The sequence below is a fragment of the Panthera leo genome, chromosome B3 (genome assembly GCF_018350215.1).
Source record: "Panthera leo isolate Ple1 chromosome B3, P.leo_Ple1_pat1.1, whole genome shotgun sequence".
Classification (NCBI taxonomy): Eukaryota; Metazoa; Chordata; class Mammalia; order Carnivora; family Felidae; genus Panthera; species Panthera leo.
Genome location: NC_056684.1, coordinates 143997123 through 144013477, shown reverse-complemented (window position 1 = coordinate 144013477; position 16355 = coordinate 143997123). Strand labels below are relative to the sequence as shown.

At 55.8% G+C, this 16355-nt stretch overlaps 1 protein-coding gene and 1 pseudogene across 1 annotated transcript; one reads left to right on the top strand and one right to left on the bottom strand.

Moving 5' to 3' along the window:
- The first annotated feature begins 4155 nt into the window (after positions 1-4155).
- LOC122221451 lies at positions 4156-4772 on the top strand (annotated as a pseudogene).
- A 1451-nt stretch (positions 4773-6223) lies between these two features.
- On the bottom strand, positions 6224-15610 carry AMN (amnion associated transmembrane protein). Its single transcript, XM_042940710.1, has 12 exons — positions 15549-15610; positions 14532-14650; positions 14383-14427; positions 8319-8406; positions 7992-8209; positions 7712-7849; positions 7465-7573; positions 7294-7370; positions 6942-7107; positions 6661-6850; positions 6486-6579; positions 6224-6405 (listed from the first exon to the last, which is right to left on the bottom strand). Exons 1-12 carry the CDS (start codon positions 15589-15591, stop codon positions 6325-6327), a joined length of 1368 nt encoding a protein of 455 aa, XP_042796644.1. The 5' UTR covers positions 15592-15610; the 3' UTR covers positions 6224-6324.
- Between the last annotated feature and the right edge of the window lie 745 nt (positions 15611-16355).

Sequence of the window (16355 nt, the reverse complement as noted above, 5' to 3'; positions counted from 1 at the left end):
TTTGCAAATTATGTATCTGATAAGGGATTAACATCCAAAATACATAAAGAACTCATACAACTCAGTGCATGTACGTACGTATGTGTACACACACACACACACACACACACACACACACACACACACACAATCCAATTAAAACATGGGCAGAGGACCTAAACATTTTTCCAAGAAGACATACAGATGGCCAACAGATACATGCAAAGATGCCCAGCACCACTAACCATTAGAGAAATGTCAACCCCAAACTGCAATGGGATATCCATTTCACACATAGCAGAATGGCTAGTATGAAAATGACAAGAAAAAACAAGTGTTGGTAAGGATGTGGAAAAAAGGAAACCCTCATGCACTACTGGTGGGGATGTAACCTGGTGTAGTCACTATGGAATACAATATGGAGGCTTTTCAAAAAAATTAAAACTAGAAATACCATATAACTACTAATCCCATTTCTGGGTACTTACCCAAAGAAAATGAAACCATTAATTTTGAAAAGAACTATGCTCCTGTATGATTTATGCAGCATCATTTACAACAGCCAAGATGTGGAAGCAGCCCAAGTGTCCATCAATAGATGAGTGGAGGGGCGCCTGGGTGGCTCAATCGGTTAAGCGTCCAACTTCAGCTCAGGTCATGATCTCGCAGTTTGTGAGTTCGAGCCCCACATCGGGCTCTGTGCTGACAGCCCTGAGCCTGGAGCCCACTTCAGATTCTGTGTCTCCCTCTCTCTCTGCCCCTCCCCAACTTGTGCATGCTCTCTCTCTCAAATATAAATAAACATTAAAAAAATTAAATAGATGAATGGATAAAGAAGATCTGGTGTGTATAAACAATGGAATATTACTCAGCCATAAAAAAGAATGAAATCTTGCCACCTGCAGCAACATTGATGGAACGAGAGGGTATAATGCTGTGAGAGATAAATCAGAGTAAGAGAAATACCATATATTTTCCTTGTATATAGAATCTAAAAGTAAAAACAAATGAACAAACAGACTCATAGACACAAAGAACAAACAGGTAGCTTGCCAGAGGGAAAGGGAGAAGAGAGATGGATGAAATTGGTGAAGGGGATTGAAGGCACAACTTCCAATTACAGGGGCACCTGGCTGGTTCAGTCAGTAGAGTACGTGACTCTTGATCTCAGGGTTGTGAGTTCAATCCCCATTTCAAAAGTAGAGAATACTTTAAAAGTCTTTAAAAAAACACTTTCGATTATAAAATAAACCACAGGGATGAAAAGTACAGCATAGGGAATATAGTCAATAATATTGTAATACATTCGTATGGTGGCAGATAGTAACTACACTTATGGTGAACATTTTGTAATGCATATAATTGTTAAGTCACTATGTTATATAACAAATATAATATTGTATATCAACTATAATTCAATTAAATATTTAAAAGTTGGGGGCACCTGGGTGGCTCAGTCAGTTGAGCATCCGACTTTGGCTCAGGTCATGATCTCATGGTTTGTGGGTTTGAGCCCAAGTTAGGCTCTGTGCTGATAGCTCAGAGCTTAGAGCCTGCTTCAGATTCCGTGTCTCCTTCTCTCTGCCCCTCCCCCGCCATGTTCTGTCTCTCTCAAAAATAAACATAAAAAAAAAACACATAAAAAATATATTAAAAATTTAGAAAAAAAAATCTCACAACTTCATCAAAAAGAATAAAATAGCACCTAAAAATAAATTTAGCCAAGGAGATGAAAGAACTGTACTCTGAAAACTGTAAGACATTAATGAAATAAAGAGGACACAGAAGATGGAAAAATAAACTATGTGAATTGGAAAAGCTGATGTTAAAATGTCCATACCACCCAAAGCAACCTACAGATTCAATGGAATCTGTGTCAAGATACCAATGGCATTTATCACGGAATTAGAACAAATAATCCTATATTTACACGGAACCACAAAAGATCATGCATAGCCAAAGAAACCTTGAAAAAGAACAAAACTAGAATCTTGCTCCCCGATTTCAAAGTATACTACAAAGCTGTGGGAATCAATACGGTATGGTACTGGCACAAAAACACACATAGATCAATGGAACAAAACACTGAGCTCAGAAATAAACCCACACTTACATGGTCAACTAATCTATGACCAAGGAGGCAGGAATATCCAGTGAAGAAAAGACAGTCTCTTCAAGAAATGGTGCTGGGAGAACTGGACAGCTACATGCAAAAGAGTGAAACTGGACCACGTTCTTACACCACGCACAAAAACAAACTTTAAATGGATTAAAGACCTAAACAGAACACCTGAAACCATAAAAATCCTAGAAGAAAAAAGGCAGCAAGCTCTTTGATATTAGTCTGAGCAATAGTTTTTTGGATCTGTCTCCTCAGGCAAGGACAACAAAAGCAAAAATAATCACATGAAACTACATCAAAATAAAAAGCTTTTGCACAGCAAAGTAAACCATCAACAAAACAAAAAAGTGACATACTGAATGAGAGAAGCTATTTGTAAACACTATATCTGATAAGGGGTTAACATTAAAAATATATAAAGAATTCATGGGGGCACCTGGGTGGCTCAGTTGGTTAAACGTCCAACTTCGGCTCAGGACATGATCTCCCGTTTCATGGGTTCGAGCCCCACATCGGGCTCTGTGCTGACAGCTCAGAGCCTGGAACCTGCTTTGGATTCTGTGTCTCCCTCTCTCTCTGTCCCCCACCTCCTGCTCATGCTCTCTCTTTCAAAAATAAACATTAAAAAAAAATTTTTTTAATTCTTAAAACTCAGTATCAAAAAAACCAATCCAATTTTTTTAAGTGGGCAGAAAACCTGAATAGACAGTTTTCCAAGAAGACATACGGATGGCCAACAGACACACGAAAAGCAGCTCACCGGCGCTACCCGTCAGGGAAATGCCGATCCAAACCACAACGAGGTGTCAGCTCGCACCTGTCAGAATGGCTTTTAAAGTCAACCACATAGGAAACAACAGGTGTTGGCGAGGATGCGGAGAAAGGAGACCCTCCTGCCCTGCTGATGGGAATGCAAACCAGTGCAGCCACTCTGGAAAACCGTATGGAGGTTCCTCAGTTAAAAACAACCACAGTTTGATCCCGCGGTTCCACTCTGAGGTATTTATCCGAAGAAAATGGAAATAGTCATTTGAAAAGACGTTTGCTCCCGTGTTTATGACAGCACTAATTTACAACCGGTGGTTGCCAGAAGGGAGGGGGTGGGGACGGATGAAATAGGTGAAGGGGACCAACAACCAGACCTCCGTTGTGGTCCCCCAAATGACCACCTAGAAAAATCAACAACAAATACCCACCAGTTGGCCCCAAAGAGAGCCAAACAATATTGGAAGTGTGTTGGTTCAATATGGGAGAACTCTAGCTGGGACCAAAGACCCATCCAGTCCCGCCAGAGACTCTAAAACTCCCATCCCCGACCACTGTGCGTGCAGTCACTGGTCTGCTGGTTAAATGACAGACTTTATACACTAACGCCGACAGGAGAACATCAGCAAGGCCACAGAATGCTGCCGCCTTGCTCGTCCCACCTGCCCCAAATAGTCCTGGGAAACCTGCCCTCATCGCCCTCAGGCGTTTTAATTGCTCAATGGACCATTTGGGGTCTGGCAAGTGGGTTTTAATCAGCCTCCCCCGCCCCCCCCCCCCCCCCCCCCCGCTCCGTGGAGCTAATAGAAATAGGATTTAGTCATGGGTTGTAGGTTTTCTCCTGGACTGAGGCTTTCCCTTGTAGACGGGTAACAGCAAAAGCCCTAATAGAAAATTCCATCCCTACCTGGGGAAACCTCCCTGAACTCCAGTCACTGGAAAACCCATGTCACAGTTCAGGTGACTCAACAGGTCTGTGCTGTTGAGCCGGTCCTAAAGCACTGTGCTTACCACCCCCAGCCCTCAGGGCTAGTAAAACACATGGCATTATTTAGACTCAACTGGCAGGGGCACCTGGGTGACTCAGTCCGTTAAGCATCTGACTTCCGCTCATGTCATGACCTCGAGGTTCGTGAGTTTGAGCCCCGCGTCGGGCTGTCAGCGTGGAGCCAACTTCACATCCTCTGTCTCCCTCTTTCTGCCCCTCCCCCACTCATGCTCACTTGCTCACTGTGAAAAATAAACATTTAAAAAGTTAAAAAAAAAAACCCGTTCCCGTAAGCGGCCTGAGGTGATCTCTGAAAATGGGTCGCTATTCACTTGACCCGGAAAACCCGACAAAATCATGCAAATCAAGAGGTTCAAATCTTCGTGTTCACTTTAAGAACACACGGGAAACTGCCCAGGCCATCAAGGGTATGCATATCCGAAAAGCCACCAAGTATCTGAAAGATGTCACTTTGCAGAAGCAATGTGTGCCATTCCGACGTTACAATGGTGGAGTTGGTAGGTGTGCCCAGGCCAAACAGTGGGGCTGGACACAGGGTCGGTGGCCCAAAAAGAGTGCCGAATGTTTACTGCACATGCTTAAAAATGCAGAGAGTAATGCTGAACTTAAGGGTTTAGATGTAGATTCTCTGGTCATTGAGCACATCCAGGTGAACAAAGCCCCCAAAATGCGGCGTAGAACTTACAGGGCTCATGGTCGGATTAACCCATACATGAGCTCTCCCTGCCACATTGAGATGATCCTTACTGAAAAAGAGCAGATTGTTCCTAAACCAGAAGAGGAGGTTGCAGAAGAAACAACAGAAGAAACAGATATCCCAGAAGAAACTGAAGAAACAAAAACTTATGGCCCGGGAGTAAATTCTGCATGAAATACATGCAAATAAAAGTAAAAACAGAAAAAAAAAAAAAAAAAAAAAAAAAACCCAACTGGCAAAATTTGCAAAGATGCTTCCAATACCCCAGCCAAAAGCACTGCTATCGGCCCTTCTAAATCTCAGCTCCACCCCCTCAGGGGTAGTTTACAGGGCAAGGGTGCACCTGGCTCCTGCCCGCTCCGATCCACAGCTGGTAAGAGCAGGTACCCCAGTACCGCAAAGGCCGAACCCTGTCTACTGAGAACCAGTGCTCGTGAGCAGAACCATCTTTCCACGGCACGCGCCCATGAGATGCAGAGAGCGAAGGTCACCACCTGCAACCAGACGTTCCGTCTACTGCAAAAGACACTCCAGAAGGTCTCTTCAACCTTGTTGGAAGGGCCCCTGCCAGGTGCTGCTCACCAGCCCTGCGTAATCACTGTTTCTTCCCGGTGCTTGTCAAACCTTTGTAGAAACCATTTAGGTGATGCCAGCTCACTGCTTCGAGATGATCTCCGACAGGAGCGACCTCAGCAGGAAGCGGACCTCGGATGGGAAACACCTGAGTCCTTCCTCCAAACCTTCCTCACTATTCAAATGCAGCCTTAAATGTTTCTCACTGCTATGCGCTTTCCCTCCGATGTGGGACCCACCACGTGGGAAAGGTCTTTCCTGGCACTGAGGGACACAAATAACACACTAGTAACTCTTGATCAGTGATGCTTTTAAGGAAAAATCTTCATCAGAAGAGGAAGATGGGAGCCTGAGTGAAGGCTACTTCATCCACACGGAGCCTCCAGCCGGTGGGCACCGCACCCACCTGCCCTCCATCCCCCCACCGGACCGGCAGGAGGAGGAAGCCCTTCCGGCCTGGTACCAGCCAGCCAGTGAGAAAGCGCCACCAGCCCCAATGCCCGCTGTCCCCGGTGGACCGCCACTCAGACCGGCCCCACCCAACCCCCTGCCTTTTCTCTACCGTGTTCCTCTCCTTTGGTCTCCGGACTTGCCTGCCCGCGGTTTCGCCACAGCCCGCATACCCCGAAGTGCAACTCCTCTGCCATTCCAGAACAAACCCGTTTTTCTGGTAAAATGGCCGGCTGTTGTATTTGCAAGGTCAACAGCCATTTGGCATGATGTTGGGGGACTACTGGACAGCCAGCCTCACCAGGTGCCTCACTCCTGTTGGCTTCTAACCACTCCGTCTCCCGAGTTCCAGCCCCCTCCTTGTTCTGGGGGCAACTCTGCAGACTGCAATCTTCTCGGGGACCCATTCTACAGGTAGTGCCCAGAACTGCCCTTTACAGGTGACCAGAAGGGAGGACTCTGAGGCTCACCCCTCACCAATGGAGTGACGAGGGCACTGGCCGGCTCTCCACGTTCAAGCAAAGGCAAAGGGGTGGGGACACAGGAGGCAGCTGATAGCAGGTGCAAGAAACCCCTTTATTGGGCAAAGCCACCCCGTCCTTGGTCTGCAGGGGCTGGGGACAAGGAGTGTGGAAAAGGGAACGGAGATCTTTTAATGTCAGGGACCCGTACGTTTCTCGAAATGGGGCGGCGGAGGGCAGAAGGGGGGCTGGCCAGTCACACGGGGGCTCAGGCCTCCGCCTCCGCAAAAAGAGGGTTAACGAAGTAGCTGCGGCTGACGCTGCTGTTTTCCACCTGTGGGGCGGAAGGCTGCAGGGTGCGCAGGGTCAAGGTGCGTCTGCGCCCAGCACAGCCCCGGGGAAGACCGCTACCCACACCCGTCCCCTCACCGGCTCCACTGAGCCCGCCACGTCGAACACCGGGTTGGAGAAGCCCAAGGGCGCCACGAAGGGCGCTGGGGCCGCTTCGTCGCGCCTACTCCACCTGGGGAACAAGGACGTACATGAACCCCGCGGTCCTCCTCCGCGACGTGAGCCTCCGTCCCCCGCGGCACCCCCCGCGTACCTGAAGCTCCGAGGACCACGCAGCAACAGCGCCCCCGCCAGCAGCGCCAGCAGCAGCAGGAGCAGCCCCGCCGCCACGCCGCCTGCCAGCCCCGCGCGCATTCCCGAACCTTCCAGTCCCGCTGCGGAGCCGTCCCCGACCGGCGCGCCCGACTCCCGAACTGCCGCGGACAGGACCCCCAGGCCTTCGCCTACAACGGAGGGCGCCGGCTCAGTCTCCGCCGGGCGGGGCGGGGCGGGGCGGGGCGGGGCAGGGGCCGGGAAAACGGCACCCGCGGTTACCGTGCTCGGCGACGTCCGCCAGGAGGGCACGTGCCAGCCGCCCCGCGCCGCCCGTCCCGTCGGGCCCGGTCTCTGCCAGCACCACCTGAATCTCCGTGTCTGCCTCGGCGCCTGCGTTCTGGCGCGGCACCTTGGACACGGCCATTTGCAGCCCCTGGTACTGGGGCTGGGGGGAGGGGGTGGAGACAGGGTTAGCCCAGGGTCTTCGCCCTCGGACCCGCGGGGGCGTCGGCAGCAGGGACACGGGGTGGGCAGGTGCGCGGAGAGTAACCGCGTCAATGAGGCAAAGGGTGGCCCCGGGCGGGTCTTGCGGTAGGGGCGGGGGGGGGGGGGGGGAGCGCGGCCCCATTACCAGGAAGCCTCGCAGCAGCCGCGTCCGGTACCGCTCAATGTCAAAGGTGGGGCCGTGGGTCAGCGACACGATGGCTCCTGCGACAGGAGGGCCCAGGGCCAGCAGAGAAAGTGAGGCTGGGGGCGAACCAGGGTAGCTAGGCCGTCCCCGCAAACACGAGGAGGTGCTCACCGCAGAGGTCGCAGCACTGCCCCTCGGGCCGGAGGGCGTCACGGCAGGCGGCCGGGGGACAGCGACCGCCCAGGGGCCGGAGCAGGGCGGCGCAGATCCACGGCTGTACCTGGAGGCGGGCCAGCGACCGTCGGCACGGAGAGGGGGAAGGGCAGACCGCGTGGAGGGAGGGCCAGGCGCCAGCCCCGCGCCTCCCCCACCCTCACCCCCGGCGGACCCGGGCCACCCCGGCGCCCTCCGCGCTCACCTCGGCGTTGCCGCAGACGCAGCCCGACGGGTCGGCGCAGGCCTCGGCACCCACGCTCAGAGCGCCCGGCCCGTGGAAGCGCAGGCGGCCGGCGGGGGACGCCAGGAACGCGGCCAGGTCCTCGTCGCGCGTGAACGTCTGCGGGTGGCCGGGTCGCGGGCGGCGCCGGCCCGAGGAGGGGACAGCGACTGAGTGCCCGGAACTCTCGCGTGGGGCCCGGGAGGGGCCGAGGCGCGCAGAGGAGACGCGGGCCGGCCCCGCGCGCGCGCGCGCGGCTCACCTGGCCCAGAGCCCAGACGCTGCGGACGCGCACGGGCCCGACGCCGGGGCCGAGGCCCACCCGGAAGGAGGCGTCGGGCGGGAAGACGACGTCGTCGTGGCGGCAGGGCACGCGCTCGGCGTCCACGGAGAAGAGGCCGCGCGCCGCGCCCCCGGAGCGCCACAGGCGCGGGTCGTGCCACGAGAAGCGGTCGGGGTCGAGGAAGAGCGCGGGGGCGGCTGGGTGGGCGCGCGTCCCTGAGCTACGCGCGAGGGCGCCCCCGCCCCCGGCAGGCCCCGCCCCCGCCGGCCCCGCCCCGGCCCGGCAGGCCCCGCCCCGGCCCCTCACCTGCGCCGCAGTCCGGGTCCCTGCCGGCGTCCGCCGCGCCGAAGCCGGCTCCCGAGTCCAGGACGAACTCCCCGTCCCGCGGCAGGAGCTGCAGGAAGCGGGGGGGGGGGGGGGGGGGGGGGGGGGTGCTCAGGCGGCGGTCCCGGGTCCCAGAGGGACCCGTCCCCCCTCCGCGACCCCGGGGGAGGGAGTGCAGACCGCGGAGCGGGCGGGTGAGGTCAGGGGCTGGGGGCGGCCCGTAACTGCCGAGGTTCAAATAAGCCCCAGGGAGCGGGACTGCAGGCCGAGGAGCAAGACCCCGCCTGAGACCTGGGCGCGTGGAGAGTTTGGGGCAGGGTGACACTCGGGCCACGGCCTCTCACATCCCCCCACCGCGGGGCGGGGTGGGGGGAGCTGCACCAGCCAGGAACCCAAGCCGCAAGGGATTGTGAAGGCAGCCGGAAGTGGGAGGGAGGGGAGGGGGCTGCACTTGGGGGTGCCACGGGGCCTCAGCGCGGCCTCTGTCTCCCTTGCGGGCCTGGGCTCCACCACGGCAGCCCGTGCAGCCCGTTCGCCACAGAAGTCCGGCCACAGCTCAGGCCTCAGGTGTCAGATCTAAGGCAGTGGGAAGGCCAGGTGACGGAGTCCCCGCCGCCCTCTCCCTCCCCACCGCCCCCAAGCCCCAGGACCCCAGGCCTCCTCCTTCTGACCTTCCGGGTTGGGGTTGGGGTTGGAGGGGAGCGCTGGGCCAGGAGAGCTGCGCGGAGCAGGAATCGTGTGTGGTTCCCTGTCGCCGTGGGCGGCCCACTCAGGGCCGGGCCTCAAGCCCTAGCTGGCTTGTCCCCTACCTGAGCACCGGCCCTGACCAAGAGGCCGACCCCCGGGGGGATGTGAGGTCACGTGCCAACTGTCCCCACACCCGAGGCAGCCCCACCCACAGGTGCCGCAGTGAGCCGTGGGGACAGACATGCCTCAGGAATGGGGGAGGTGGAGAACTTGAAGTCTTTAAAAAGAACCAGGGGTGCCTGGGTGGCTCCACTGAAGCCACAGCTGTGGCTGAGGTCATGGTATCACAGTTTGTGTGTTCAAGCCCTAAGTAGGGCTCACCACAGAGCCAGCTTCAGATGCCGGCTTCAAGTCCTCTGTCTCTCTTTCCCCCCTTCCCCAGCTTGCACTCTCTGTCCCTAAAATAAATCAACATTTTGGAGCACCTGGGTGGCTCATTCGGTTGAGCACCAGACTTCAGCTCAGGTCACAATCTCACAGTTTGTGGGTTCAAGCCCCACGTCCGGCTCTGTGCTGACAGCTCAGAGCCTGGAACCTCCTTTGGATTCTGTGTCTCCCTCTGTCTCTGCCCCTCCCCTGCTTGCGCTCTCTCTCCCCCCTCTCAAAAAAATAAATAAACATTAAAAAAATTTTTTTTAAATAAATTAACATTTTAAAAAATCTTTAAGAAAAGAACCAAAGGGGGTTGAATTCAACACTATATTGTACCCAGGAAACCAATATAACACTGCATGTTAACCACACTGGAATTAAAAGTTTAATAATAATAAAAAGAACCAAAAGAGAAGATATAAATAAATCATGAAACATGTAATCATTGAAAGGAAGAGCACGATAGGTGAGATAAACATGCGGACCAGTCCAGCTGGAGAAGGCACAGTGACGGGTGTTTCTGCTGAGGGACCCTGCAGGGTGGAGCAGGGAAGTGCAGAGCCACCAGGAGAGGAGAGAGAATTGACATCCAGGTGCAGAAATGCATATATAAAGGGCGTGGGCGAAGGGGAAATATTTGAAGAAACAAGGAGCATGACTTTTGCAGATTTGAAGAAAGCCGGGACCCCTCAGATGGAAAGGTCTCCTGGAGCGCGGAATGGGAAACAAGGAAGCTCACACCCAGACAAGTCAATGACACAGAGAACATTCTAAAAGCTTCAGAAAGAGCAGATCACCCCGGGGGCTCAGAAGTCCGGTTTCTCAGCAACAACAATGGATGCAGAAAGGAAAAGAACTTCCCTTCTAGAATTTTATATCCAGCCAAAGTTCCATTCAAATGCAGGAGCATAATGAAAAGACTTCGGAGTGATGGCCGCACAGAGGCCTTCTCTGAAAATGCTTGGAAGAAATTGGGAGGGAAGAGGGCGGCGGCCGCACACGGAAGGACTCATGAGGGTGGACACAGATGCCGAAAAGCTTAAGAAATAAAAAGGACGGCCGGACGTGAAAACCTGGATGAAATATAACAGTTTCTAGAAAAATTCAAAGTGTCAAAATGGGCACAAGAAGCAGTAGAGAATCCGAATAGACCGGTAAGCATTAAAGGAATTGAAATGTTAGTCAAGGACCTCGTGTTCCAGTACAAGTTTTTTACAGGTGAAGGATACTAACCTCTCAAGGAACAACTAACTGACTCCTTCTTAGACGTCATTCTGGGAAATGGAAAAAGGAGTGAAAATTGCCCAGGCCATTTCATGAGGCCCGTGTAATCTTGATTCCCAAGCCGAATGGAGGACAATACAAGAAAAATTGTAGTTTTGTTTTACTTATAGATACAAAAAAAATCCCGTATAAAATATCAGCTGACTAGTTCCAATAGTGTATTTTAAAAGTACATGGTGGGGCGCCTGGGTGGCTCAGTCGGTTAAGCGTCCGACTCTTGATTTCAGCTCAGGTCATGATCTCGCAGTTTGTGGGTTTGAGCCCCATGTCGGGCTCTGCACAGTGCAGAGCCTGCTTAGGATTCTCTCTCTCTCCCTCTCTCTCTCTCTCTCATAATAAGAGAGAATAAACTTTTAAGAAGCTTAAAAAACAAAACAAAGCACGGTCATCATGGGGTTCCTGTCCCAGGACGGCTCCCGTCCCGACTTCCCAGACGTATGTACCGTGATGTCCCAGCAGGTGGCAGTGAGGAGTCTTGTGCCAACAAAATCCAAACATTCTGACGGAGGGAAGCCAGGTGTTAGGAAGAAGTGGCACGTTTGACCTGCAACTACAGGTCCCAGGGGGCCATCGGTCTTGCCACGACAGCTCAACCTCAGAAAACCTCATTAACAGGCTAAAAGCAGGGAGGGGGCAACCGCACCTCACTCAATTAAAAAACAACAACAGAGAACTCCACAAATGTATTTATGATTTTTTTAAAACGCTGCTAGCAAGTGAGTAATAGAATTTCCACAATTTAATAAAGTTCACGTACCAAAGCCCTGCAGCAAACATTCACTCAATGAGAAATGAGACATGCCTTCTCTTTCCCATTGGAACAAGGCACAGAGGCCCACTTTTGTCCCTCGTGTGTAACACGGGGAGAGGTCCTGGACGATGCTATTTGGAAAGAAAAAGAAGGAAAAGGAGTCAGGACTGGAAAGAAAGAGGAACAACTATCAGCGTTTATAAAGATAAGCAAGTGGAACGCACAGTTTTTAAAAATAGAGAACCGTTCGTAACGCAAAGCAAACTATAAAGGTCTACGAATGGACCGATACTATACAAGACCTGCGTGGGGACCACTTTAAAAGTCCAGTATCGAGTTTTGTGATGGATGCTGTGAGATATTTGCAGAGAAGTTCACGGTCCTGAATGGGCGGCTTGACAGTATAAAGCTGGTGTTCATTTCCAAACTTCCCGGGTTTTGTTGTTGCTGTTGTTCCCTGATACAGCTACCCTACCATTTCTCTGCAGCATCAGATCCGCAAAGAACTAGCGGGCCTCTTGGCAGGAGAGTGGAGGGGCGAGTCGCCCTCGGGTAGCAAGACGCCCCACAGAGCCACAGCGTGAGGACGCGTGGTGCCGGCAGGAACAGGGAAAGCGAGCAGAGGGACAAGGGCCCCGAGAGAGCCCCGGGCACCCTGGGCACTTGATGAACAGTGGCGACAGCGCCATGAAGCTGGTGGTTCGGAGGAAGACGTCAGAAATCAGGCTTATCCCAGGGAGAAAAATAAAGCTGGTTCCCTAGCCGGGTCCCACTCAAGCGTGTGACCCTGGTGGCAAAACTGTGTCTTAACAGACACAGGGGTGGTTATGGCTGTGACTTGGCAGCGGGGAGGGATTCTTAAAACACCAGAAACACAGGCGTGAGGCAGCAGGTTCCGCACGGTCGATTCTGACGCCGGTTTCTGTTGGGAAGGGCACCACAGGCAGAATGCTCACGGCGGGAAGGCACTCGCAGTATCTCGCACCAACAGTGGGTTCATGGGTAGAAAATACGAGATTCCTCCAAAGGTAGAGATGGGAGAGGAGAGGGGGTTCAGGAAGGGGAAAATCCCAGGGAGGGAATCCCCAAACCTGAGAAAGACAAGTTAAAACGCGGCTGTGGCTGCCCCTGTTACTAGGGCTACCTCTGGGCAGCCGGACAGCGCTGATGGCAGGCGGCGGGGAGGAGGGACCTCCGTGCTCCGGGGGTGGGAGGCGGTCGGGGGCAGCTCTGGGTCCGTTCAGCCTGTTCCCGGGCCCCCTGACAGTTCCCACCCGGGCCCAGTGGAGCGGGGGGGGGGGGGGGGGGGGGGGGGGGGGGGGGGGGGGCAGCTCCCGCGGTGCAGGCAGAAGACAGACTTGGGAGGTGAGGGGGCACCTTCTGGGCCCCCAGGACAGGAGGAGGGGCTCCTAATTGGGCCGCAGGGGATGGAAAGAAGGGCCAGACAGAGGGACCTGTGAGGCATGAATGAATGCCTCTCTTAACATGCTCAAGCTTCCAAAGGAGATCACCAAAATAACTAGGTCATCAGAGCAGGGCCCCCGGCCCCAGGACCCCACCCCAGACGGACCCCCTGCCTGAGGGTTCCCACCGGCTCCGGATGCCCCTCTCCGCTTGCTCCAGGCTATTGCCTGTCCCGGGTGCCAGGATTACACATGGGGGGGTGAGGGGAAACGCTGGGTTCAGCTCCTCCCTCCAGGTCTCCACCCCTCCTCCACCTGGCTGCCCCTTCCGCATCTTGGTCTTTGGGTTGGACAGATGTGAAACGGCATCTGCACCCCCGATCTGCCAGGACCCGGGACCCCCAGTCTCTGCCCGACGGCCCCTCCCCAGGCAGGGACAGCTCACAGGTAGGGTAGGGGTCCCTTGCACTGACGTGCCCTGCCCCATGAGTGGCCGGGTCCCACAATTAATGCTGCTTTTGAAAATCATCAATTAACCAAGACACCTCAGGGAATGGAAATTAGGCCTGAGGTCCCCAGATCCTGCATCTGGGCAAGAGGTTGGGCGGGGCCAGGGCCACCAGATGCCCCTCTCCCCAACTCACCCATGCAAAACCCAGTGGCCTCCAGGAGAGGACTCCAACTCTGGCACCCATACCGAGAGCCCCCCTCCCCCCAGCTCCACCTCTGCTCAGAGCCAGCAACCCTGACATCAGTCACATCTTGCTGGCAGGCGTGCGTTTGACACAACAATGATCCACCCCAGTGAGCAGTGGGAACTAGGAGTGACCCTGACGCTGCTGGGTCCTGGGAAATGACACTTTAAATCAGGGAGCACTGACCTTTTCTGTAAAGGGTCGGACAGTAAATATTTTAAGCTTTGAAGGCCACACGGGCTCCATCATGGCCACTCAACTCTGCCTTATAGCGTGACAGTGGCCATAGATGCTAGTGACCAAATGGGCAGGGCTATGTGCTGATGAAACTTTATTTATGGACACTGAAGTTTGAATTCTATATTTCACGTGCCACAAAAATGTTCTTTTGACTTCTTTCCCCCAACCACTTAAAAATGTAAAAACCATTGTTAGCTCCAGCCACGTGGCTGCATTTGGCCAGTAGCTTCCTGACTCCGCCTTTAAGAGACAGGCCTTATCAGAGGCCTTTCTCCCAGATCTTATCAGAGCCTTTAACACATAGCGAAGCTCCAGGCAAGCGCAGGATGTAGCATCTTCCAAATGTACAGGTCCCAGCCTGAGCTGCGGCCACAGGACCAGGGCCTACTCTCCCATACGGTTTCCCCAGCCTCCCAGAAAGCCCTTCCAGAAGCCAAAGGCCCAAGGCCTGCACGGTTTCCCATGCAGGTGGGGGCCAGTCACAAGACAAGAAAGGGGCTTCAGGGGACCACCAGCCCCCTCCGACCTGGGTCTCAGCCGCAGCTCCCCCTCACCATGTCGGAGATGCTGTGACCTTCTCGCACCAGGACCGACACCATCTGCAGAAAGAACTGGCATTGGCTGGCGGACCCCCTTTGCCTCTCCTCCACCTCGCGGCCACGTGAGTCCCCGCCCCAGCCCCGGGCTGGGGGAGGGGAAGCACCTTGTCTGCCGGGAACGCGACGGCAGCGCCTGCGCACGGGGTCCGGTTCTGGCTCCAGTTGGTGGCCACTTCGAAGTTGGTGTTGGGGACCCAGAGTTTGTAGGCCGCGCGGGTCATCGCTGGGGAGGGGGTGACTAAGCGCTTCCCGCTCAGACGCCCCAACCCCCAGGAGGAAGAAGGTTGGTCACAGAGCCCGGGGCACAGATGAAGTCTCCCTGTCAGCCCAGACCCTGCGGGAGCCCTGCCTCGGTGCTCTGACAGACTCTCCCACCGGATCTGCAGAGCCCGCTCCTGCGTGCCCTCCTCTAGGACACCCCTCGGTATCGCCCCCTAGCCCCGCCCCCAGTTTGCTGGTCGTTGGAGCCGCGGGCACTGCAGGGCAAGGACAGAGACCACGCGGGACCGATGTGAAGGGGGTAGGAGGCCTCTGCCCGGTAGAAAGCGCTGGAGGGTGGGCTCTGATCGGGATCTGTGTCCCGAGGGAGCCGCCAGGGGCGTAAGAGAGGAGGACAGGGGGCGCCTGCGTGGCTTAGTCCCTTGAGCTTCTGACTCTTGATTTGGGCTCAGGTCATGATCTCAGGGTTAGGGAGTTCAAGCCCTGCGTCAGACTCTGCGTGGCGGGGTGGAGCCTGCTTGGGGTTCTCTCTCTGCCCGCCCCTGCTCATGCTCTCTCTCTCTCTCTCTCTCTCTCTCAAAATAAAAAAATAAACTAAAAATAAACTTACCAAAAAAAAAAAAAAAAAAGAAGAAGAAGAAGAAAAGAAAAGGAGAGAAGGACAGGGACTGAGGAGCGTTGGGGGCGGACACCCGGGACACGCGCCGGCCCGGGTGCAAAGGGGGAGGGCCAGCGCGCCCCCGGGGACGGGGAGACTGAGGCCGCGGAGACCGCACGCGCACGCTGCTTCGGGCAGGAGCCAGGCCGAGCCTCCCGGGCCTCCCGAGCCTCCCGCGCCCCCCGCGGCCTGTCAGGCGCTCCCCCCAGGCTCCCCCGCCCCCCAGCGCGCCCCCCCCGCCTACCGCACAGCTGCAGCCACAGCAGCGCCCGGCCCAGCGCGCCCATCCCGCTGCGGGCCCGTCGCGCCGACCCCGACCCGCAGACTTTGCCCCGCGGGGTCCACCTGACCGGGAGGGGCGGGGCGGGGCGGGGCGGGGCGGGGCGCGGCCGTCGGGCGGTTACACATTTACCTCCAGGCCCCGCCAGGAGGCGCCGGTCCGACTCGCTCCCTCCCCCACACTCAGCCCTGCGGGAACCTGAGGACCTTGGGCGCCCGGGAAGAGGGGCTCGTGAGGACCCGCCCGCTCCGTGACAAGGGTGGGGCTGGGGGGGGGGGAGGGGGGGGACGGTGGTGGCGGTGAAACCTCTAGGGCCTCTGCTGTCTGTCCCTGCGCGTCTGGGGCTGCACCTACTCGGCCCACCCGCGGGAGCTGGGTGTCCAGCCTTCCGAGCAGGGCCCTCCTGCCGGGGCCGGGTGCACTGTGGACGGTGGCAGACGGGCTGAGTGGCGAGCGCCTAAGAGCGCGTGGTGAATGGCCGGCAGCAGGTGCCCGGTGAGGGGTGGAGGGTGCGTGCTCCGGTCAGCCGAGGAGGGGGGACACAGGGATGGCAGGCGGTGAGCGAACCCACCGATGCACACCAACCGAGCGCTGGCGGGTGGAGGATGAGTGGTGCGTGACGGGGTGGGTGTGGCGTGGTACTGGGGGGCGATGGGCGGTGGCTGGTGGGTGGTGGCTGGTGGGTGGATAGAGGGCAGCGGATTGTGGAAGGACGGGCGACGGACGGCGGGTGGTGGCTGCATGAGGAAGAGAGATGGTAAGCCTGGAGGG

Excerpts from the sequence above, each read along its gene's own strand:
- AMN (XM_042940710.1), bottom strand. The coding sequence starts at position 15,591 with ATGGGCGCGCTGGGCCGGGCGCTGCTGTGGCTGCAGCTGTGCG. Across the intron at positions 7,574-7,711 it reads GCGTCTGCGGCAACGCCGAG|GTACAGCCGTGGATCTGCGC; the intron begins GTGAGCGCGGAG and ends GCCCGCCTCCAG. Across the intron at positions 6,406-6,485 it reads TGGCGGGCTCAGTGGAGCCG|CCTTCCGCCCCACAGGTGGA; the intron begins GTGAGGGGACGG and ends CGCACCCTGCAG.